This window comes from Nesoenas mayeri (assembly GCF_963082525.1).
Source record: "Nesoenas mayeri genome assembly, chromosome: 14".
NCBI classification, from domain to species: Eukaryota; Metazoa; Chordata; class Aves; order Columbiformes; family Columbidae; genus Nesoenas; species Nesoenas mayeri.
In genome coordinates, this window is record NC_137556.1 from 8,909,485 (window position 1) to 8,934,144 (window position 24,660).

Sequence of the window (24,660 nt, forward strand, 5' to 3'; positions counted from 1 at the left end):
ACCCATGATTCTGTTTCACACTTTTTTACTTGCAGTATTAGTTATTGAGCATCTCTACAGACACCCAAGCACAGCACCACATTGCAGTAATGGTCCTCAAGAACATATCACACAATGGTTTCTGCCGGGCCAGTAACATTTCCTCTGCTGCTCTGCAAATGAAATGACTGTGGCAGAGAATCCTAATCCCTTGTAATCGAGCTGGATGGGCACCATCAGTTCCCAGAATCACCAGCACTGTAATTAACATCAGCAAAATGCCTTCTTTCAAAATGCAATTCCACAGAAAGCACTAGAACAAAAAGCATAACAGTCTGAGGATTATCAAACAGTGCAAAACAGCAAGATAAGGCTTTTGCTATTTTGCCACATAGCTTGTATAAATGGAAGAGTTTTATTATCCAGTCAGGAATGACTGAGACATCACTTTAAAAGAACAACAACTAAAATGCATTTTATGTTACTTTCCTGGAGTTGAATCCTTAAAGATTTCTTGAACTTCATAAAAAAAGAGAATATACAAAGTCCTTCATATTCCACAAGCCATACTGACCACCATCCCAGATCAAGTTCTGCAGTCTTTATTTTAGCTTAAGGTCTGAAAATAAACATGCCAAAAAATGAATACTCAGGATCTGTTCAAAAATAAATTTCAACCCAAGTCAAAGTTGAAATGGAAAAGGAGCAATTCTTTTACTAAATTAGTGTGTTAGCTCCAATATCAGCTTGCCTTATCTAAAGATATGATTGCCTCCACTTCTGCATAAGACTCCAGGAACCACATTAGTTCAGGGCTGCTATGCCTCAGCCTGCTAACCTGCCAAGCTGCAGACTCCTAAAAGTGAAAAAACTACAAAGAAGTAAAGATAGAGCAGATTAGAAACAGAACAGATCGGTCCTGCCAAATGATCCCAGTCATCGCAGCTTCTGGTAATCACTGGCTTAGGGACTCAGTGTGTGAGAGGTTTACCAGCCTGCAGTGGATCCCTTCTGCATGGATACATATAAATCTCATTAGTATCTTTGTCTTGTACAGTATTGTGCTGCAGTGATTTTCACAATTTTATTTTGAGTAGAAAAAATAAGAATACTTCATTTTGAAATTATTGACTTGCAATTTAATTACATCTTGTTTTACTAAGTACATCATTCCTTTTCCAATATTAGTCATGATTTCATATAAAATCATGCTGAAGTGTTCTAGTTAACTCTGTTTCCTTGCTGATTCCACACCTGACAGCAATTACTGTCCTCTGAGCATCTCCTAGTACTACCATGCCAGCTTTGAGATGAAGTGATGATAACTGAAGGGAATGAGAAGTCCAGGCATTTACAGAAAAACATGATGTTTTGTGCATGTTCTCAGTTCCCTTTTTAACACTTTATTCACATTTTTGCCTGGCAGTGATCATTACTATGTCTTCAGAGAAACAGACAGGATTTATTGTAAGATCAAATGGCTAAATGAGCCTGTGATATGTGTATCTGGTTATTTTCTCTTAATGTGAATCACTATGCATTTATTGACAGCCAAGTTTCATCTGCATTTTACCAGTCAGTCATACTTCTGCAATATGATTTCCTTTTAATTTATTTTTACCTCAGTTAACACTTCAAAGAATAGAAAGAGCAATCTCTGCACAAACATTACTGATTGTGTTGAACAGCAACCCCTGGTCATCAGCAAAATGGTTTGATGCTGCTCTGCTTGGCCACAAATCCTGAGCCCAAACCCCATCTCCTGCTGAACCCACTGCTGCGCTGGCAGGAAAAAGCAAAAAGCAAACCCAGGCAGGACAGATCAAGATGCTGGTGTGTGCACATACACCACCTGCCTGCCTGTGTCAGTAGATGACCAATACACAATTTCAGGAAACTTTTTTCCTCCTGAAATGCGGTGGCTACTCTCCATCTTTTGTTTACAAGCTTAGCAAGAATCCTTCCACTTGCCCAGCATTATCATTACATGATCACAAAGCAGCTGGTGCAGAGTCAGAGATGAACACATACATACAAACACAGAGTGATGCCCACGCTCACATGTCCACCTTTTGGCATTTTCACAGTCAATACTAGAGCATGCCAGCACCGCAATGCCAGAAATAATACTTGCCAACAGCACTGTAGATGAAATAAGATTACCAAAGAAAAGCTTTGATGTTAGTGATCTAAGGGCAAGAAAGAAGGATCCTATTATTTGGTGAAAACTAACAGTGAATTTGAGGGAAGCAGTTGTATTGTATTCTTAAAAGATATCAGAAACCCATGATCATTACTGACTATGGAATGTTATTTTCTTAGGACATTTAAATATACCATCTAGTTTTCATGCTCTGTCTAAAGTATTTTCTCTTAACTTCTAAAACTGGTCTTCAACCAAAACAAACAAACAAAAAACAATAACAACAAAAAACCAAAACCACAATGAAACAGATTTTAGAGAAATTGTAGATACGCAACAATGTTACAGGTCACTGTAATAATAGAATCACAGATTACAAGGTACCATATACAGTAAAGAACAATCATACTGCTATAAGCTTCTCTTATTTAGCAAAGGTTAAGCAGACATGCATCCTCTCATTAGGACTAGATGTTACAGAAGGATTACCGACTGGCATAATACTGGAAGAGCCTCAAATAAATTAAAAATTAAAAAAAAAACAAAAGCAACTAGAAGTATGCAGTGTGACAAGGAATGGCTCCTGTGGGACAGTACTGAAAAAGCAACCAAACTTGCCCAGCAGTAGAGAACGTGAGCAAAATCTCCCAAAAAGACTGCTGTTCTTAGGAGATCAAAAAGATGCTGTAATTTTAAACGGCTAGGACAGGAGCAATTGATAGTTAAACACACAATAAATGGAGGTGAGATGAAGTTGCTCCAGAATAAATCTGCTGAAAGTCTCCTTTTTTTAAAAAAAATAGCCCTCAAACAGCAGCAACTTCTGGTAGGTATGTCTATGGTAGTTAAGCATATCAGCAGCAAGAACTGTTTGATGTCTCCATCACAGCTGTCAGGCTTATATCACAGTTAAAACAGTTTGGTGAATTTATGACATCCTCAGAACTTCTGATTAAGACCATTGGATCTTCTAGTAAGAAATATAGAAGGTCAAAAAAAGACTCAGCTAACAGGGATGCAGGTTAAGATGCACAGAATGGTGACTGAATATGAAATGAAAGCTATTTACTACAGAATCTTGTATACTCTCAAGAGTTCAGACCAAAAAATTTGTTTTCAAAATGAGCCCAATTGTAATCCTAAATACCAATCCCAAGTTACTGTATTACATACTCCTAGAGAGTATTAAAGGCAGTCGCTTCTTTAACTGGCAACTTGGAGCCCATTTCCTATACTTTGTGTGTGCACATATGAGAGCATCTTTGCTGATTTTCTCTTTTGGCCACGCAAATCCTTCAGCCAGAATAGAATAGGCTTAAATGAATTAGCCAGGACAGCATTTTAATATTTCTGCTCATTGCTGGATGTGTTCAAGCCACCCAACTGAGAAGGGAATGTAGCTGCAATATCATCATCACTGTTATATCACAGCAGAGAAACTTTCCCCTTGAACACTTCATTTTCCTGGATTTTGGGGGCTTTTAAAGGTTAGTTTTACGTGCAGTCAAACCTTACCTTAGATGCAGGAAAAGAAGAAAACTTCAGGAATATTCCCTAAACATGACTTCCTGTGCCTGAAGCGCTGTTTATGGAACATGTATCCCAAACACGGAAGGATTTATTTGATAATCAAAGACTTGGACTGCTGAATGGCTGCGAAGCCAGGTTTTTTTAATTGAGTCAAGACCTAAGGTGATTATATTTTCTGTACAACAATGAGCCAATTTATCCCCACTGGGTCATGGGAATTCTTTTAATGTTACCATATATGCCGCACCTGGCACACAAGTATATTAAAACTGGGGTTTAAATGTATTTTAATATGTTACAGTGAAACTGCCAAGTTATTTTACCATTATGAGACCAAATCTTAAAAGAACTATCCCAAATTCCTCTTGTCCAAACAAGCCCATCTGATCAAATTAATTTTTCTTCTGTTGCATCACCAATAGTGAAAGTGTTCTGCTTCATTAGCAAGAACAAGCTATTTAGAGAAACATGAATCCCACAAGTCATAAGGCTCCGATTTGTCATCTCATTTGCTGTTTGTCAAATATGTAAAAATCTACAGTTATCAGCACTTTTTGCACACAGATATACCAAGAACTAAAGTAGACTTTAATTCTGCCTATTAATGAAAGTTATTTCATCCTCATACTACAGCCTGGATGACCATTACTGACAGGGTTCCAGGTCACAGAGAACTCACCTTGGAGGTATATGTGTGTCCATCAGACCCACAGACAGCGCTGCCGTGTGCCATGGGGCAGGGTTTGCATTTCACTATGTTCGCTGGTCCAGCCCAGTGCTTCTGGGCCAAGGCTCCTTTCTTTTGTCGAAGGCTGTAAAACAAAGAGACATCAGTTGTGGTGGGTTTTTTTTTCGTTTTAATTTTTTTTAACATGGTTGTATAAGACAGAATAATGAAAGCTTCACTGAATAAAGCAAAGCCAGATTTTCAACACAGTATTAATTTAAAGCAAGCAAATTAAATATAGCCCCTAACAATGCTTCTATAATAAGGCACATTACAGCAGGCAATCTAAGAGTCATAAATCTGTAGGCAGTCCTAGATTTACAATACTTGGCAGCTTCAATTTATGACTATAAATGATTTCACTTAATACAGCATTTTGTCCAACTACTCTGTGTTTCTTGGGAAGCAGGCAAGCAACATTATACGGTTGTATTTTGAGACATTTTCACCAGGCCTTCTCCAAGTTGCCAAGTTACTGTTAAGGCATTGACAATTTTAAAACAAAAACCTTTGAAAAACACTTCAATTTATATTATGGTTATAAAAATGTACAAAAATCAAAGAGCTTTGCCATTGTACATGCAGTAGCGCTCTCGCCGTGCCAGCTACGGAACAGCTGCTACTCTCAGATCAATCACACCTCCCCAGGAATGCTATAAAGTGACAGAGAGCATCTCCAAATCTACAAATGCATTTGTACCATGGGAGCGACTGCAGTTGTCCTCAAGTCATGGACTACTCAATTATTGCATTAAAAATGTCTACGAAAAGACATCTGCTCCAAAAACTTACTGCAAAACATGTGCAATTGATTCTGATTAACAGCTCATTTTCCTGTCATAATGAACTACTTGACTGCTACAACATTAAGTAATTATCACCAGCACACTGTTGTAAGCTGAATAAGAGTTTGCTTTAGAAACCACAAGTCAATGTTACAATGCAGATTCATTTTGGTCATGTGTACTTGTCTTTCACTTGAAAACATTTACAAGGGAAGGCAAGGCATTGCATCAACTTTGCTGCAGACTGTTAAGAAAAATAATTGCCATCTGTTCTCATATCACAGTAAAAAAGATATGATATTACAGTTCAGCTAGAAATACATCTCAATGCGCTGCTGAATGACTTTATCACAGTTTTAGAAAAATATATACAGATATATTTTAAAGCAATTTCACTATAACTTGCAATTTGCTACACAATACTGACTCTGATGTAATGACACATTCAGCTGCTAAAATAATAAAATTTCTATTCTTTCATCTCAGTTCTAGTTTTCTTCAAGTTTAACCTTTGTCACGGTGATGAATAGTACTATTAAGAAGCTTGTGTCCACAGAAGGAATCCAATCATGATCTCATAAACTATGAAAATAGAAGCCTAGTATTAAAGACTAAATTCCCTTGTTATTTTGAAAAAAAGTTTTCTTAATGCACAGAGCAGCTTTCCCTCTTTCAGATGCATTCTGCCTTGCAGAGATACCATTATAACAGATGCCAAATGATGCACATGGGGGACTGCTTGGCTCTGAACCCCTAAATACAACTCTGCATATACAGTCTCTTATGCTGGGGCTGTACAAACCACTTAATTAAGTTTTCCAGAGTAACTTTGACTTTTCTGTAACCCCCTTCCCTCTAATAATGCTTTGTTATTAAATGTAACAATTATCTTATTTTCTGGAACTGTTTCTATTACAGGCATTTCTTTTGTCTTTTCAGCTTGACAGAAAATAACCTTATTCACTTTACTTATGGCCCTGCACTTCTCAAAACACACAAACTCAGAGTCAGAAATAAGCCTGGATGTAGCACAGATCCTGATGAGCAGAGGCTGGAGACAGATGTGAAAGGTGCTGTGCTTCTCTGTCGGAGACTGCAGGATGGATCATGGCACCTTTCCACAGTCTCAAAAGACAGATCCTTGTCTACATGTAAAATTGTTAAGAGGAAAGTTTTCAGGAGTAGCTATGGAAAAGCAGCTAAGAAACACTAAACTTGGAGTGTATGATTTAGTGCCATCATCATCAAAGCCATTAGCCACAAAGCATGCAGGATGGAGATGAGCAGCTGAACTAATGAGCATCTCATCAAAATTAAGCATAGATTGAAGTTCCTACCTAGACTGATGCCTAACAAATCACAAGTTCTTGAGGCTCTGAGTGGCAAGTATAAATACATTTTACAACATTCATTGACCAAACTATATTTAGGCATATCACATTATAATGCTAAAAGAAAAGTCAATTCCAGACATGGCTGATTATCCCTCTCTGCATAACCTTACGCACCCCCTGTGCTTAATTTCTTTAACCCTGCCTTGGTCCGTTCAGCAATCATATTGCAAAAACAGTTACTATTGGAAGTTTCTGCTGGAGCTAATAATGTTTTCCACTCTCCCATCCTCACTTAAAAAAATAAATAAATAAATAAATAAAATTGAATTTATTCATTTCAAGTCATTTCAGCAACTCATCAAACCTGGTGACCTTTCCCATCACTTTACTCCAAGTTAAAAGAATATGCACAGCCTTAGGCTTGAGCTTTCTTCTAGCTACAGCAGCCAACAGCAAAGCATGTGTGCAAGAGCAGAGCCTCCCCCACAGCTCATAACTGGAATGGATCCACCTGAAAGGGTTTTGCAGCATTTCACCTGCAGACACTGAACAAAACTTTATTCTTTTCCTACATCCCACATTCATTTTCAGGATCTTCTTTTATTATTTAGAGGAAAACTATTCTCTCAAGGAGAGATATTTAATAACAAGATGAATTCACAGTGAGGTACATCTCAAAGCATTTTATTCTTTTAAAAAGAAAAGTTATATTAGTAGCACTTCAAATAAGGTGGGTAACAAGGCAGGGGATTGCTGCAAGAAACCTGCAGCAATCCTAATTTCTGCATAAGTGATTTAATTGGCAGCATAATGAAGCAGCCATTTTGGTTACAAGAAACAACTTGCATTTCAAAAGTGAATATATTCTTCTCAAGCCAGAATTTTGCAAAATGTCACTGTATTTGAAGCAAGGCTAAAATGATTTTTGTCAACTTGGCCAAGCAAGCAATAGCTGAAAGTTTTAACTGTATATGCAGATTCCATCTCACCTCAAAAAATATAGGTAAGCACCAATTTCCCAGAGGGAACATATATTTTCCAAAAGTAAACATGGATTTTTCTGAAGTGATATTTTGAGAGGTTGGATAAGACTTTTGGAAGCTTTTCAATCCTATAGCCCCTAACAGCACATCAAACATCCAAACAAACAAATTAAAACCTAGGCAAGAATATTGGCTGCCATAAGCACAAAGCCTGCAAATCCCTTCTCAATGGAAAAGCACATTCACGTACTCTGGGAAAATGTTTTGCTATGCTAATCATCTTGTTTTAGAACAAATATGTCAGGAGCAAGGCAGGCCAAAGCAAATTAAGCCTTATTTATTTTTTTTTTGACAACTTAACCAACTTTAATCCTGCTTTAAGACTTGGAGTTGAAAGGATCTCCTACAAATAATCAGGAAATAATAACTGTGCAGAGAGAATAACCCAGAAACTCCTCACCAGCAAAAAACTCTGCCACATTTATAAGGGCAACAGGGCCAAATATTTTGAATATTCCAGAAGCAAACAGATATGAATGTCTTGCTCAAGTGCTAAGACTTAAAGGCAAACCTTGCCTGTTTTTGCCTTTCAGACTTGTGGACCAATGCAGTGAAAGGCATAAAATTTAAGGAGTAGTTAAGTTTTACAGAATTCAGCCTCTTAACATTTTAATGCATAAAGAAATTGCAGAGGTTTAAAACACACTTCAACACCAGGGGAACATCCACTGACTCAGCTTCATTACTAATTATACAGATACACTACTTACCACATACTGTGAAAATAAAAGGAGATGGCATCTGTTTCGCTTGCACAAGAGCAGGGAGAGCAGAGGAGGGTTTCCAGATGCCACCAGCCAGGTGCTAGGACCATACACAGTGGCTCTGGCCAGCCATGCTGCACAGCACCTGCACTTCAGTACAGTGCTTCTAAGCATAAAACATTGGCTGAGGAGAAAGGGAGCTCAAAAGTTCTAGGAAATCTGTCTCCACCCAAGATTTTAAGGCTTTCAGGTGTGTCCTGTAGAGCCGGAATCTCAGTCCCAGGGAGAGCTCATGGGTGCAGCTGAGAGCCCTGGGGATGCGAATCACCAGCTGGATGAGAATCACCTGGGTGATGTCTCAGCTCCCAGCACACAGCCTGTGAAGAGGGTCTGAACTTTGCCTTGGATTCAGCAGAACTTTATCAAACACAATACCTCAAACAAAACATATCACATTGAGTTGTACTTTTTTGCAAAAAATGCACAGCTCTGATTCTCTGAGTGGGCAATACGGGCTATGCTGTTTAGGGATCTCTGCATCTTTGCTTACAACAATATCCTCCAGAACAGCACGGAAAAACATACATGGCAATAACCTCTGGCAAAGCCAGAGGCCAAAATAAAGTCCCTTGCACAAAAATTATGTTTCTTAAATTTACATTTACAACTTGTTTTGTTTCATTTTATTTTAAAGTTTACACAGGTCCTAGAACTATGACCAATTTCATTTTTATTGACCTTAAAATACTCTTCAAAAAAATGAAACAATTAAAATATTTTAAAGTAGAATGTTTAAAATGGAATAATTTATCTTTTAACATGAAACTTGGAAAGGATCACCAAAAAGCATCACAACCACCACATAGGACGTGAGAGTGGATATGAAATAGATAAGTTTAGTTTCACTTCCTTCCAAACTATTGCACAATGTTTATTTTCTTACCATTTACTGAACTAATTGATAGATTTTAGTTAATTTATGTATCGAGAAGACAATGCTGTCTTAGCCTCTGTTCTGCCACTGCCTTCTCTTCTTGGTGGAGTCTCTAGGTGAACCTGTGGTGAATACAGTGTGCGTGACTAGGTGGTCTACAAAAACAAAAATTAAAAATGGGACTTTGTAAATTTGATACAGAATGTGCAAATTGAAAGTATCAGTGTTCAATTTTGAGATAACAGCTTATCAGAAACATAGGCATGTTATATTTTAATAAGCTGTATAATTTTGCTACATAAGATAATGGCTATAACAGAAAAACAATTGTGAAATTATAATAGAATTTAAAAAGGAAAATTATGTCAACTTTTGTTTCAATTAATATGTCTTATCACTGCCAGCTAGAAACAGCCAAAATATCAACAGATTATATAAGCAAGACCAATTCTGTGCTTTTATGTAATTACATTTGATCGTTCAAGTGCAAATTCAATTCAAGCTGTAAATGAACTTTAATATTAATACAGACATAAAATGCACTAGAATTTCGACTTTTCATCCAGAAGAAAATTTACAATATTATGAGTACGTTACTGCTCTTCAAGACTGGTTACTTCCAAACACACATAGAGTGAATTAGCAGATTAAGCATTGGTGGTTTTAGTGCAATTAGAAATCAGGCTCCTTTGAATACAGGTTGGCAGGCTATTATTTTGAAAGTGCTGCCATAGCTTTGGGATGAAGGAGACACAAGTTCCTCCTTAGGATTTTAGAATGTATTAAGTAATTTAATTGAACAAGAAAAAGACACTTCTTTACCCAAAGGAGTTTTTGTTAGATGAATTTTCAAAGGTCTGCTGTGAATAATAGCAGAAAGTTTCCCCCAAGAAACCCCAACAAACAAGATACACAAATTCTTCTAACAGAAAGTGTCAGGTAAACAAAACAGAGGGATTGGTACTGTCTCTTTTTGTTCTTAAAGTCACTGCTTCAGTGATGTTACAGAAGCAGAGAATCTGGCTCACTACATGTTGCAAATTACTTGTAATGCTCACCTCTCTGTTTCTGCTGGCTAATAATATAAACACTTCAGGTCCCATCTGAATTAACATTGTCAGGAACTTTTTGATAAAACGGGCTTTAGCTACATAATACTAACTTGACAAAACCAAATCAGTTCACGGAGATAAATTGGTGTTAATTAACTTTTAATGCCATTGCCACTGGAGGTCTAGGTGGTGTTGTGCCTGTTTATTGCAGGCTGCAAGTGACCCTGAGGTCCCAAGGCTGGGGCTTTGCAGATGCTTTGACACATCAACTGCTACAGGGACAGAAGCTCTCGTTATGATTTCCTCTGCTCTAGAGTCAGAAGTCTGAAAGCCTCAGACCTCTGGTCCTAGTTGGGTTGACTGGAAGATCATCTCTTCCCAATAGTCTCTTCCAGAGACCTCTTCTATGCAGCAAAGGCAACCTCACCATCCTCAGGGTCTGCAGGTTACCTGGAAGGCAGGTTGGAGTTTGGCACCCACATGTGGACCCATCTACTGCAAGGATTCTCCACATAACCTCGTCTTTAGGTGGCTGTGAGTTGTGTGCGTCAATTTTGAATTAGAAGTCCATACATGGAGACTTTCCTCAATATTAGGATTAACTTCATCCATCTTTGTTTCTAGACCTTGTATCAAATCAAAATGTCACATGTCACATACAACTACTTATCGATCAAGCCCTACTGAAAGAAAATTAAAAAGTTTAATGCACCAAAGTGGGTTCCAAGTATTTGTGCTTCCTGAGAAACTGGAAGGAGCTTTGACAGAGCAAACTTCAATGGTTCCCTGAAGCTGGAACAATTCACTGTGGGAAGAGTTTAAAATGCACTGCCTTTACCTTCTCTATGCCTTGTGCACAGTTTGTTTTGTCTCCCTGAAGGAAGCTTATCAGACTGAAGATAAACCCAGCAGTGCCTACCTGTTTCTATCTTTCCTTTGCATAAGCTGTTTCTCTTGTTCTTGAAGAAAAGAATGACAGAGCTGAAATTTGCACCTATAAATGGCAATGCTCTCTTCTCTTTTTGTATAGTTTTTGTATTCTGCTTATTAGGGCCAGGAGTTTGGCCTAATTTCTACAACTTTTCATGTTTTTCACAAAATCTGTATATACCTTGAGCCACTACCAGTCAAGCTATGTGAAGACAAAAGTCTACACATATTACCTTGAAAATAAAAAGGATACTAAGTTTTTGAATTAGACATGGACTCCTTATTTAATATAAATGCTGTAAAATGAGAACAGACATATGATTAGAGTAACTTTTCCACCTGGAACTTACACCTTTGCATACCAAGAATAACAACATGCAGAGCTGCCTTGCATTTCAGCATCATCCCCTTGGACTTAGATGGTACCAGTTTCTTTGATTTCATTATTCAAAGAAATAATTTCAACTATCTGATTGTACTGAGGCTGTTGATTACTTTCTTTGGCTGCCTTCATATCTGCTCCCTGACAGATCTGCCTTAAAAGAGCCGTAAGAAATAAAAAGTCTCCACTCACTGTATTTTGGTAGATGTGCAAAGATTCTTAATGGGACATGGTGGTGCCTGGGGACTTTTCTGGCAGAATGAGACTTATTCAAGACTTTTTCTCACGGTAAATGGATACTCCACTTGCTTGCTCTTCTTTCAAAAAATGACATTGGTCAGAATACACTGGGAATTAAACCTGCCCATTCCTGCAGAGCACCAGTAGCCACAGGGCTATACTGAGAGAGCAAGCTGTACTCAGGAGATAGAGGTGGAGATGAAAAATTTAGGGAAGAGTAGAAACGGAAAATCCCAACTGTTGAAGTGAAAGTGTATCTGCAGGTGTCATCCCAATTAAATGAAAAATAGTTATTTCCAAGGGAAGAGGAAGAGTCAAGCCTCTATTTTTTACGAATAGTGAGAAGGCAGTATAAAAATAAGCATGAGGGAAACAACGTACCAGGAGGAACTTGTCAGCTGGATATAGGGAAAGCTGAAAGTTTTGGAATAGCAATATGTTTTGCAAGAAGAAGTCCTGACACATCTTGCAGTGAAAATGCCCTGAAGATTCTAGTGCGGATCCTACTAGGTCCAGCCAGCAACCAGCTCTTGAAAGAGAATAAAGGGCCCAAGGTGCTCAAGGTTATTGGTTCTGCATGATGAAGGAATCTTTTTACATTTTATTTTCTTATGGAATTTTAAAGGAACAGAGGATTTAGAAAAGCTGACATAGATTCCGAGGACCTAGTCGGTCAGAAAAATTGTAGTCTGTTAGACCAACTGATTAGATGCAACTGCTGCAGGTAATTTCCGAGATCCAACAATGCTGCTTCTGAGTCAGAGAGAAACCCTGAGCAAGGCCGTCCAAGCAACAGCAAGGTCTGTGTTCAAACAGCTACAATATAGCATTAAAATATGGATACTGTTAAACTGCCAAGACAACGCACGCTGGACTATATCAGGATCTCTCAATATAAGTATCCTCTGAGATGTACCTGGCCTCAAGTATTCCTGGAATAAAAATGATAAGATTGTTTATTAAGGTCATTAGAGAAGCACATGGATTTCTGCCTTTGAGCACTTTAATACATAAAAATGGTGTTTGAGAGGTCCCCTTGCATTTTTAGCTAACAGATTATTGTGCTTACAGGCAATTTATTTTTGAATCTAAATTCTTAATGATTTGCAACTTTTAGACCTGATACACATGCTGCACAGCTGCATAGATACCAAAACTGGCAAGGTACACAAAGGGAAAAAAACAAACCAAAAAATCTACACAAACAATCCTGGTGGGTTTAAAAGTCATTATGCTTTCCCGAATAAATAACACAGCTTCTAAATGCTACTTGTTCTCATGAATTTTCATAAGAGAATTATTTTCCTTTTCATCGTTATTTTTATACTAACATAAAAAGAATCTCAGACACCAAACTATGTAAAAATAAAACAAAGTGCCTTGAATTTCAAAGGAGGAGGGAGGATAGCACAAAATTCATAATTAAAGCTGGAATCTTCTCTACCACTCCTCAGTCTGTAGTAATCTCCACCAGCCACTTCTGAACCCTGGATTTTGCATGCTGTGTGAGGTACTGTAACTTGGCACAGGGTGCTTAAAGGTGAAGTGTGCAGCAAATTTAATACTTCTGTTGGCAGCTACTTTCTATCCTTTCTTCTATAACAGGCTACATGTTTGGTTTTTTTTTTCCTGTTACCAGAAAATAATACTTTTTTAAGAGGATGAAGGTACCTTTTCTCTGCTCAGGATCTGATTATTTTGATATTAAAATATTGTATTGATCAGATCTGCCTCCTCTGGCTGGCAGAGCTTGCCAAGATCTCCGAGGAAGCTGGACTGCTAATGGCATGTGAGATTAATCTGAGCTGTCACATTCGGTGGGGAAGGAAAGCTGATCCTCACTCACTATGCCCTGTTCCATGCCATTAGACAGCTTCAAAATTGTTTTCACCAAACCTGGCAAAGAAGTCATTTTCCACCATTTCCCTGCTACAACTCATATTTCTAGTTACAACATTGAACCCTGTGCAGCTGAGGAGCTGAGCAAACAGAAAGGTGCAAATTACTTAGTAAAGCTAAAAATCATGGCAGATTTCTTGGCAGCATTTAATAACACCAAAATGTTCCACCACGACTAATGAATCTCCCAGAAATGGCGGATGTACAAGCTTTAAAGTGGACCTCATTCTCAGCCACATGCAGGAGTCTGTCAAGTGTAACGCCATCAAAACCCCAATGTTTCATGTCTCTGCAGACATTGAGCTGCTTGGCAGGATAAAACTAGTGGGCAGAATTAGGCAATAGACCCACACTGGGATCTTCATCAGCTCTATGTCCTTCAGTATGGTTTATAACCTGGCCTTATCTATTCTACAAATGACAGTAGTTCAGTCACATGCAACACGTTAACACGTTCCTTATATTACACTTCAAAAAACACTACTGCCCAAAAAGTGTGTGTGCCTTTCCTCGCCCACCCCTCAAGTAAATGGTTCAGAAATCTTTTTGTCGCTTTGCAACTGCAGGGGCAAAATCAACGACCCCCCCAACCGAAGCATCTTTAGACAGCTCAGCAGCGTTCTGCTTCATTATGTTGATTTTGCTTCTCCTAAGGCAAATAACATGCAGTCTTCACAAAAACTGACATATTGCTGGTAGGGATGAGAAAGTAAATGCATTTAAAAAAATATAGTAATAATTCTTGCCCTGAAGGCACTAATCCAAATGTTTCCTTTTAAAAATGACTGCACAGTACTTCTGTTGTGTGAATACTTGCTACCATGGTACAAACAATCAGTTACAAGCTGTGCTAGCAAAATATCTGCCCCTTCTGACACATTTTATTATGAGAGGGGCTTATTAAATTCTCAAGAAGGCTACAACAGATTAAGCTGTTGAGGATTTTTACAATTAGCATCCATTACCTAGGAATTCATATAAGATTTCTGAGTAGAATTGGCTTGTGAAACAACAGACAATTAAAGAAACAAACACAATCCCAAAGCTACCTCCAGAGTGTAGTCAAAATCTACTATTCAAGGTTGGTTTGGAAAAATAATCAGAATGCAGTTTCCTATATCAGAATAAAATGAATGTTAGCGAAAGGCATGCTAACCAAACCAGTTATAAATATTATAAGGAGCTGGGTAATTTTAAAATCCCATCCTTTTTAACATCTAAATAGGCTAATGCTCCTGTTGCTTATTCAGCACTGCTGATTTACAGAGCTCAGTACTATGAATGCCTAAACATTCTGCTGAATTTCTCAACATATTCAGTGCTGTCTGTCTGGTTATTTGATGCTAGAGTTGGAGCTCATAATATCTATACCATTCCCAGCTTCTCAAATGAGGCCATCAAGAGCATTACCCATCTTATATCAGGCTATGTCTTAATGAAAGGTGACTGGAGCTTCAGGAAGATCCCAAACTGATAGACAGAATTTACATAATCATATTAATTTATGATACTAACTGAATGCACATGATCCAGTCTAGAGACAGCACATGGTGAAACACACCTTTAGGTAAAATTTGAAGATGAATGCCATCGACATACTTGCAGAAATTGTAAGATATACATTTCATGAGTTACTTCCAGTGAGTTATTAAAATTTAACTTTGCTGTGACCTTGAATCATGCAGCCTAGCAACCACACATTGGAAACCATCCATTCTTCCCATATTCTTCAAATATGTAGCTCCACAGGCTCCCCTATGCATGGAGGCTCAAGGAGCCATTAAAATGCAATGTAGATACACATTTACACTTTTGAAAGTTTCAGCATTTTACAGCAGCTTCCTCAAAAACATATTTTACCATGTGAAAAAGTGAGACTCAACCAGTGATATATTTAGATATAGAGCATAACATTACCTGGAACTTTTACAGGTTTTGTAAAAATTAGATTTAAATACTTTGCTGCTAACTTATTAAACAGGAATGAGTTTGGTGCAGATAATGTTGCTGGCTGACTATGTGCCACCTCACTTTCAATCACTCCTTCCCACCTGAATTTGACTTCAGCATACATTTCCCTTTGTTCACCTTGCTGTGATCAACTATACATCCGTGTCCTTGCCACTCTGTTTTGTCCCCATTCATCCTTGTGACTTAGTTTATGATGGACTAATGACAGAGCAAGAATCAACATTTCTTCAACTCTATCAATTCATTTGGACTAATCTTGAATTAACCATTTCACTCATAAGAGGTGGCCACTCTTTTGACCACCTTTCTCTCATGTACTGAGCTCTATTCCTGTGAGCTCCCACATGGCTTTCTCAACAGTTTTTCCTTCAATCCCCTTCTCTCCACTGTCCTCCTCCTATTCACTGCTGATTCCTTGTACCGTATTCTTATTCTTTCTTTCTACCATTTCTCTGCTGCTCTGGTAGAAATCTAAGGACTGCATCATTTTTTTTCATTGCAAGTTACTCTTATTCTTTTTTCCCCAATGTTGTCGCATTTCTTCATAAAATGCTTTTCTTCTCTCAAAACCTACTGTCTGTGGTCTACCTTCTGCCTGACTGGCATCTCTGACTCTTTTTCACCAGCCCTGTTTTATCAAGATTCAGTCAGCTTGTTTAAGGAGAATTTTATATAATTGAGAAAAAATTGCTATGCCCTTTCTTACTGTTCTATTTAACCATTTTGATTCCAGTCCTTCAGTCTGACCGCTCTGCTCTGACCTCCTCCCAGTCCATCTCCTTTTCCTCTCACTTTTCCCCTCTTACCTCTGAAACTTTCTTCTGCTTCTTTCAACCTCAAAAATGAGGTCTCTTGGAGCAGCAGTTATTTCATCACCTATTCTTAACTACTGTTTCCATCTCTATTAGGAAGTATATTAAGTATTATATTTCCTCTAGATGGTCTCTCAATATCATGTTGGTGCTTTACCTGTAATAGTCTAGTCTTCTCATCTTTCTACACTTGAATACTTGGAAGTCTAAGAAACTTTACAGGTGTCCTCTCTGGTTCATCCTTTTATCTCTTTTGTATTATTATTTTGATTTCTTCTCAGGAACACCTTGGCCATATTAAAAGCTCACTATGTCAAACCCAAGCATGTAATATTTCTTCTCTTTCTCTCAGCTTATCTATTTTTATTCATTCTTTCTCTATCATCACATTCATCATCTGGACTTACACTTCAGCCACATCCTTCCTTTCCCAGATGTGAGCCATAGCACATTATCTTTCTGCTTTCTACTATGTCCAAGAGGAAAATATAATTAATTTAGCTATGTCCTATCTCTTCTTCCTAAAATCCTTTAGATCCCATGTGTGTACACTATTTAGGATACAAAATGTAATTTTACCTTTAGGTTTATCAGAGTTCTGGGTCATTAGTAAATAACACTTTTGGTGAGGGAAGCAGGTATTTGAAAAGGTTAAATACAGAATATGAGTTTGTTTCTTCCCAGAGCTGTACAATAATTTACAGGCTCTGATATCCCTTCTGCAAGAATCCATTTCCTTGCATATAAAGGAAGCCAAACGTTGGTTGAACCTTGCTCTGTGGGTTGCAAGACAGAAGCTGTAAGGGTGTTTTATACATCGACAACTGTGTTTTGGATTCATGCTCTAATGATCCTCAGTTCTTTCCTACCTTTCAGAATTTAGAAGAAAGCCCTATAAACAGGTGAACTGCAGTAATCAGACCACTGAATATCAGGAACATTGAAACTTCAGCTTGTGTTTTCTGACCAACAGTCTAGAGCCAATTTATCTCACATGTTGATGATGATCCCAAGGTTTCGGTGATGGAGCTCTTCTCTACTCAGCTGTGAAGAGGGCAGGGTTTCCATTTCAGCACTCAACATATTACTGGTGTGCTATCAAGGGTTGGGTGAAACTCATTATGAAATTAACAGCTCTCATTGTGTTTCATCAAAAACTGGAATATGAGTTTCTGAAAAGACTATGAACCTCAGTTTTACAGGCAGCTGGTTCAAAATGAAGCAAAAATGTCTGAACTAACAAAGGAACTAATTAAAAAAAATCTCTGACTTCTGAGCTCTTCCTTTGTTAAGCTAAAATACTGTTGCAAATGAAAAATTTATATAGATAAAACACAGGAGCTCAAGAAATTAAGTATGGATGAGGTGCTAAGCAGGAATGACCGCAGTGTAATTCAATTTGGCAGTCTTGGGCTTCAGGTAAACTGGATTAGCTAAGACTAGAAAAGTCTGTCAAAGGACTTGAAAGAGATTTAAAGCCAGATGAGTGACCAGAATAATGCCACACAGCATTACGATGTACAGCAATGAAGAATGGATGAATTAATTTATACAACAAAACTACAAAACGTCCTTTCTGTTCAACATGGACTATCAATTTAAATGCCAATAAGCTACAAAGAAAGAATTTCTAAAGAAGAGGAAAGAAAAAGCAGAGGACATGTAAGTTCCCTGTACATCTATCTGTTGAATTGTCTTCTGAGCAAGTCAAGTGACAGGAAGTAGATAAGAGAAGCAGGTTTGATTCTTTATTAGTATTTTAAACTCTTAATTAACCCTATTCTCTTGACTTCTTAACTCATTAAACAACTGAATAAAATACATACATTATGCTTTACTGCTAAGGTTAATTAGTATTCCACAGTTGATGATCACTGATTTTAACAACCAACTAATTAGAATGGTTTGTTTTGTTTCAGGAAAGAAGATGGGTTGCATGGTGATCAAAGCTAGGGGCTAGGAAACTCAGCAAAGTAAAATTCCCAACTGTCACTCCCCATATTTATTATATTTTTTCTAGATATTATCATAATAAAGCTGTGACAAACTTAGAATAACAAAGCTAGCAGAAGCAGACCATATTGGTTCTTACTAAATTTTATACAGTACGAGTGTGGAATATACAAAGACAATTATCTTCAGTAGCTGCATAAATACAGCTAAATATAAGAAATACAAGCAGAAGCCATAACAAAGTGTGCATTAACAGGACACTGGTGTGAACCAGGCAATTTGGGAGACACGAGGCATGCAGCCATCCAAGAATCTCAGATACAGGCGCCTAGCTGGAAAGCTGGTATGCTACTGCAAAGTAATCACTTGTTTGAAAGAGATTTTCCCTACATTTTTTTCTTAGCAAATTCCATCAAACTTCAGCAATGTTGGTTTTGGAACAACTGAAAGGATAGGGTGTTATAAATACCTCACTTTCAGCTATTTGGACCTCATTTTCTAGAATAATTGTTTCCAAACTACTACTTTATTTCCTGTGTGTCAGGATAAGTAGTTGGTGTCTCAATGGCCCTTGTTCTGAAACTGAGAACATGGCAAGTTTATAAATGTAATTAAAATTTCTTTCTCAAAGAAGCAAGTGTCGACTAGTTAAAAACAAAATAGTCCATGGAAAAATGGATTTCCGTATCTGTAATAATGCTGAAGAAGAAAAGAGCTAATCTTGTCAAAATGTTTTACTTACCCCAAATCAGAATTATAGATTAGTTTATATTAAAAGCCCTTTTATGTTAAGCTAAAACTTACACCAGAATTTGCTAAAAAAGAAACATCAAAATCAAACTGAAATATTTCAAGATTAGATGAAAAAACGCTTGGAGTAATTTGACTGAACCTTGTTATGTATCTGAACATTAATATTTTAAGAATTTGGCTCTTTGTTAAGATGGAAAGATGCTAAAACCTCTAAATTTCAGAAGAGAGTTTCTCACCAATTCAAACAAAAAATAATCATAAACTGATTTAATGAGAGTGATTAGATCCCATTTATCCTCTGCATTTTATGAATCCTCTTGAGTTTAATACAGTTGGAAGGCTCAATATTATTGCCAGTGAAATAAGAAAAAGGGGAAACAGGAGAAAAAATGACAAAATTGCAACATAATCTGAATTTTGCTGCATTCTCCATCAATAACAGTTTAAATATTACTTCAGAAGAAAACTCCAATCTTCTATCTTTAAAGTAAGTTGTAAACAACTTCTTAAATTTGAGTATGAGTAACAATGTCAATAAAGAGTTTGCAAAGATTCCTGTGCAAAAGCAAAATAACTTAGATAGTTCAAGTATCTTTTCCAAAACTTTTTCAAAACGATTACTTTCTAGTGGAGTGTGCTGCATGAAAAAATTACAGATGATTGATTCAGTCTGGGTCAGAACTGCGACTGCAGTAGAAAGCTCCTTTAATCCCAGTCGTAACTGTCATGATAGTCCTTTTCCTCCAAAGTACAGTGCTGAAAGAAAGATGAGAAAAATCTAAAGATGAGAGCATAATTTAGGTCAGATGGCAAGTAAAAATACATAAAAAATAAGCAGGAGATAAAATATATCAGTGAAAATAATTGAGATTCCAATGAACTGCACAGCATGCTTTAGCCCTTGGGTATATTTTCCTTTTCAAAAGAAGTAACATAATTTTGAAATTTTACATGGTTGTAAAAGAGCCTCAAGGTACAAAAATTGTTCTTTATTTTAAAACTGGTTTTTGTTGTAAAAAAGCATGTTTATTCAGATGTGTGAGATATCATAAGTCCTCATTAAGGGACAAAATCATTTCAAAGTGAAGATCTTTTTAGGCGGGAAAGAAGTAGAGGGACTGTCAGAGATTATTTATTTCATGCCAAATTTTGCTGCTAGAGTTAAAATGTAATATAAGCAAAATGCTGCAGTAGTTAGAATGATCACGTCACTAAGTGTTCACAAGATCTGTGAGATATCTTTATTTCCTGAATCCTGCAGGTCTAGTAGCAACTCCTTTGAACACTCTGAAGCACTTGTTTTTCTTGCGCAAGTACCAAGAGAGATAATGATAGAAATTGCCTATTATTCAGTATGCAAAGAGAATTCTAAGAAAAAAAAAATGGCTAGTTGAGGGCTATTAGGAAAGTTGTCTTTGCAATATCCACTTATTAAAGATACTGTCCCGGAAAATGGAAAAGAAAGGAGACTGGGAAATTTTTCTAATAGATGGCATTTGTCAGAAACCAGGGAAGACTCAGGCAAAAGATTTCATCTTTCAGTAATCATAAACTGATATGTTTCATCTCTACCATTGTAGAAATAAATTATAAAAGCAGCAATGCTAGATCACTTCCAAATAATGAAAAGAAGAAATAAAATGTCTCTGGACACTGTCCAGGAGCAAAGGCATGCTCTGTCTCTTGAAATAATAATGTAATAAAGTAAGGTCTTATTTTCTCTGTGTACAAATGATAATTGAATACTCAAGTTAATTGGGGGTAACTATATGCTACAGACTCTCTTCACCACCTTAAAATAAATTCATCATACCATCAAGACAGGAAGTAGTGATGACATAGTCCAATTTCATTGACTTCTTAAAGGTAGTATGCTGGAAAGTCATGGGAGTGGATTTTCTTTACCCTTCTGTTAACAACAGCAGTACTGACTCAGTAGAGTTTGGGTCCCAGTTGACTGCCAAAATCATCATGCTACTGAGTTTTGTAGATTAATGAAATATTCATTGGGTCAGACATGGACAGATACCAATTTGACAGCCCAGTGACCTAGTCCAATGTGACCAAAACCCTGATAAGGATAAAGGAATAAAGGATAAGATAAAGGAATAAAAACTACCAACTTTCACAGAAAGCCTTAAAAAAGCGCCAATAACCACGAATCAGAACATCCAAAATATGATTCTACCTGAGTCTTACAAGGCTTGATCCTCTCTTTTTTACATTCAAGGTCTCTTCATCAACATACTTGCATTTCTGAGGTGAGAGACTTTCTTGTCAAGAACTATTTATATTCCTATGAAAGGTTTGTTTAATTGACAGGAATACCATTTTGTCACGAAAGTCCAGAACTTATCTACTCAATTCTTAAAGCTGAAAGGTTGTTTTCATTTTAAACTCATTTCTCTTTCTACTTTCTCAAAATCTGCCAATGTGAAAAAAACCAAACCAAACCAAACCAAACCAAACCAAACAAAAAAACCCAACTCAGCAAGGAGCTCAGCTGTGCAAACTGAGGCTGCAAAGACTATATAGATAATTCTACAAAGTTAAGAGTTAATCCAAGAACATTAAAAACACCCCAGTTTTAAGTACTGTACCTGATTGCAATATTTGATTTCATAGAGGTGCCACATTCACACTGGCTGCAATACAAGTTTTCTTGTTTTTCTTGTTTTAATATACTAATTAGAGCAGGAAGTAACTCTGTGGGATCTGCTAGAAAATTTGATTTTTTAAAAAAATTGCATTCACGGAACATTCTGTATGTACTTGTAATGAATCTTTTAGGATTTCATTGTTAGAGAACATAAATCCAATAACTGACAACAAAATGAAGGTGTGAAATTTCTTACTTAACTAATTTGGAAACCTGTTAATCTTCCTGCCCCTGATATTCCACAAATATTTAATAGCACGGATCTGTAGAAATGTTTCCAAGTAATTACACTTCATTAATGTAACAGAATCTCTCACAATATATTTGATATTTATTTATTTACTTTAGGGAGTGCTACACTGTAGCCAGTTAACTGGCTTAGAATGAAAATACAGCCCTTGATAAAAGACACACCACTGAATTTACAGATGAGAAAGGTGAATATGGATCCTCTAAACATACAGGCATATAAACATTTGTCTTTAACGAATCAATATTTTCCTGTTGAGTAAAGTAGAGTTCAACATCATCTCATGGACTGCCTGTTCACAGCCTCCAGACCACCAAATCTACCAGGCCAAATCCTGAGAGCTGCAAGGGTCTGAAATAATAACTCTTTTCAGTTTTAAGAAGTCCTGAAGGTGCTTGTCATGATATAAAACCCGATTTTTTTGACTACTGGCACTGAGAATTTAGCACTGACTTCCACATCAAATTCAAGGTGAAGAGCTCAGACTACACAAGAGAACCTCCTTCTTTCCTTTTTTTTTTAGCTTTTGGAGTTCGAATATCAGATCAGATCTTTAAATTATGAGAGAGATCACAGAAGAGTTCTGCATTGGTGATATGTACCAATCACAATGCACATTGGTGTGGTGTTTCCTTCCATGATTCCATTCAAAAACAGGCTGAACAATAAGAAGTGTGAACTATTAGAAAGCAATATCAAGATTTTTTTCCTCCCCCTTTTTTTGAGATACAGAAGATGGTAATGAGAATGAAATTATAATATAAGACTGGTTTAAATCTAGAGATACAAGCAACATAACTTTGACAGGTATGCTAAGGTATTACTCTTTTTGCCTAAAAAGTTAATAGCATAGCATTACCTTTCTACAGCCACTGTGTAAGTGGAACAGTGATACCCGAACAGACATATTTAAAGCAGCAAAATATTTTGCGTTGATTTCTAATCATCATTAGTACTCCCTATGCATAGAGTTTTAAACAGACCGTACTTTCGTGGCTCATGTCCATAAATAATGTAATTTGTGGTTCACTGGTTGAATTAATCTGATATAAAATGACCAAATTGAAAAGCTGTAGGTTGAGCTCTTGATGAGTTCTGGCAGAGCACTAAGGCAATCATAAGTGTATTAATGAAAAAAGAATTATAGAAAGTGAAATATTAAAGAAGCAGGAAGTAACAGATTGAAAGTTAATTTTGATAACATAACTTGCACCAAATAAGAAAATGAATGATGCAAGAAGCTCCTTTTTATTGTTTTCAGACACTCTTTCATTAAAAAGAATGCCATTAGATGGATCTATATGGCTGTGAAAGGGATAAAACACCAGATTACCTTTTCCAACTTCTTATATTAGCTGTCATTTATGCCTTTATTCCTAATCTAGTTTGGAGCTGGTAAACAAACCTATGTGGAAAAGGTCTTCACAGTAGAAGTTTTCTGCAACCTTTAACTCAAAACTGAAAGCGAGCATGTAATACTTCCTGACGAATTCCTCAGTGTGGTCTTGGATATGGCTTCATCATTTTTCCTAGTGAGGTTTTGTGCCTGAAATGATGAAAGATGTCGAACAAGATATAAAATTCAGCAGAACTGCAGAAAACCACTTCCACCTTTAGAGAAGCTAAAGTTTGGTAGGTTTAAAAATTTTATGTGTTGAGTCTGCATCATATTGAAGATGATTGTGAAAAGGAGCAAACTGACCAGCATCAAATGAAAGAAAACATTTTTTTAAGGCCTAATTCACAAATTCCATTCAAAATACATTGTTCGGAATATTCACTGCAATTCGAATACATAATGCCATTTATCAAAAGGCAGATTTTTAAATGCTACACTTTTAATACTTTTTGCAATATAACAGGATGTTGGAAATTGAAGAAAAGCTTTAATAAAATTCCTTCACTGTAAACATCAGTCCAAATCTTACAAAAGCATGCCTTTTATTAGCACTAAAAGACTTTTCTACTGAACACATTCATGTCCCGAGGCTTCTACAGCAAAAACTAGCAATAGATTTAGAATCTCCAGTAAACAGATTATTGTATAAATACAGAATAATTTTCAGAGCATTGGAGGTCATTTGTAAACATTAAATCATAATTTCTGATTGACCTGATTACTCAACAGATTTCAGATAAGGATAAACAGCATAAACACAGACATATAAAATATTATTATAGATTTGTTTCCAGCAATTCTATGGTTAAGATTTTTAGCATATAAAAAATACAAAGAGCATGAATTGGGAAATAGATCCTTAACCTACTGGGCCGCAGTAAACCCAGAAAGATTGAGGATTCCAGGTCCTGTGAAGATTAATGTAGTCATCAAGAAAGTCAGCCAACAGCTCAAGGCAAAAACACGTGCATCACCCTACAAGGTCAACAGTCAAACGTGGTATTGCTGACAGGTCTGTGAATAGCCTGTGGGTCACATATCTTAATATAGCTACCTGTTTGCATTTTAATAATAGTAATAATGATGATGTGTTAGGGTTGTGAGAAAGCATGGAAAATCAAAGAATTACCAAGCTACTCCATTTGCAAAGCCTAACAACTCTTTAATACACAGGCAGTGAA

The 24,660-nt window shown here is 36.8% G+C and overlaps 1 protein-coding gene across 1 annotated transcript in view; it reads right to left on the bottom strand.

The window, feature by feature from the left end:
• SPOCK1 (SPARC (osteonectin), cwcv and kazal like domains proteoglycan 1) overlaps window positions 1–24,660 on the bottom strand; it is a gene marked incomplete at both ends in the record, with an annotated part of 271,603 nt that overhangs the window by 79,881 nt on the left and 167,062 nt on the right. The window contains one exon of the mRNA XM_080353189.1: window positions 4,332–4,464. Coding sequence (XP_080209315.1) covers window positions 4,332–4,464 — 133 coding nt within the window. The remainder of the gene's footprint in view (window positions 1–4,331; window positions 4,465–24,660) is intronic.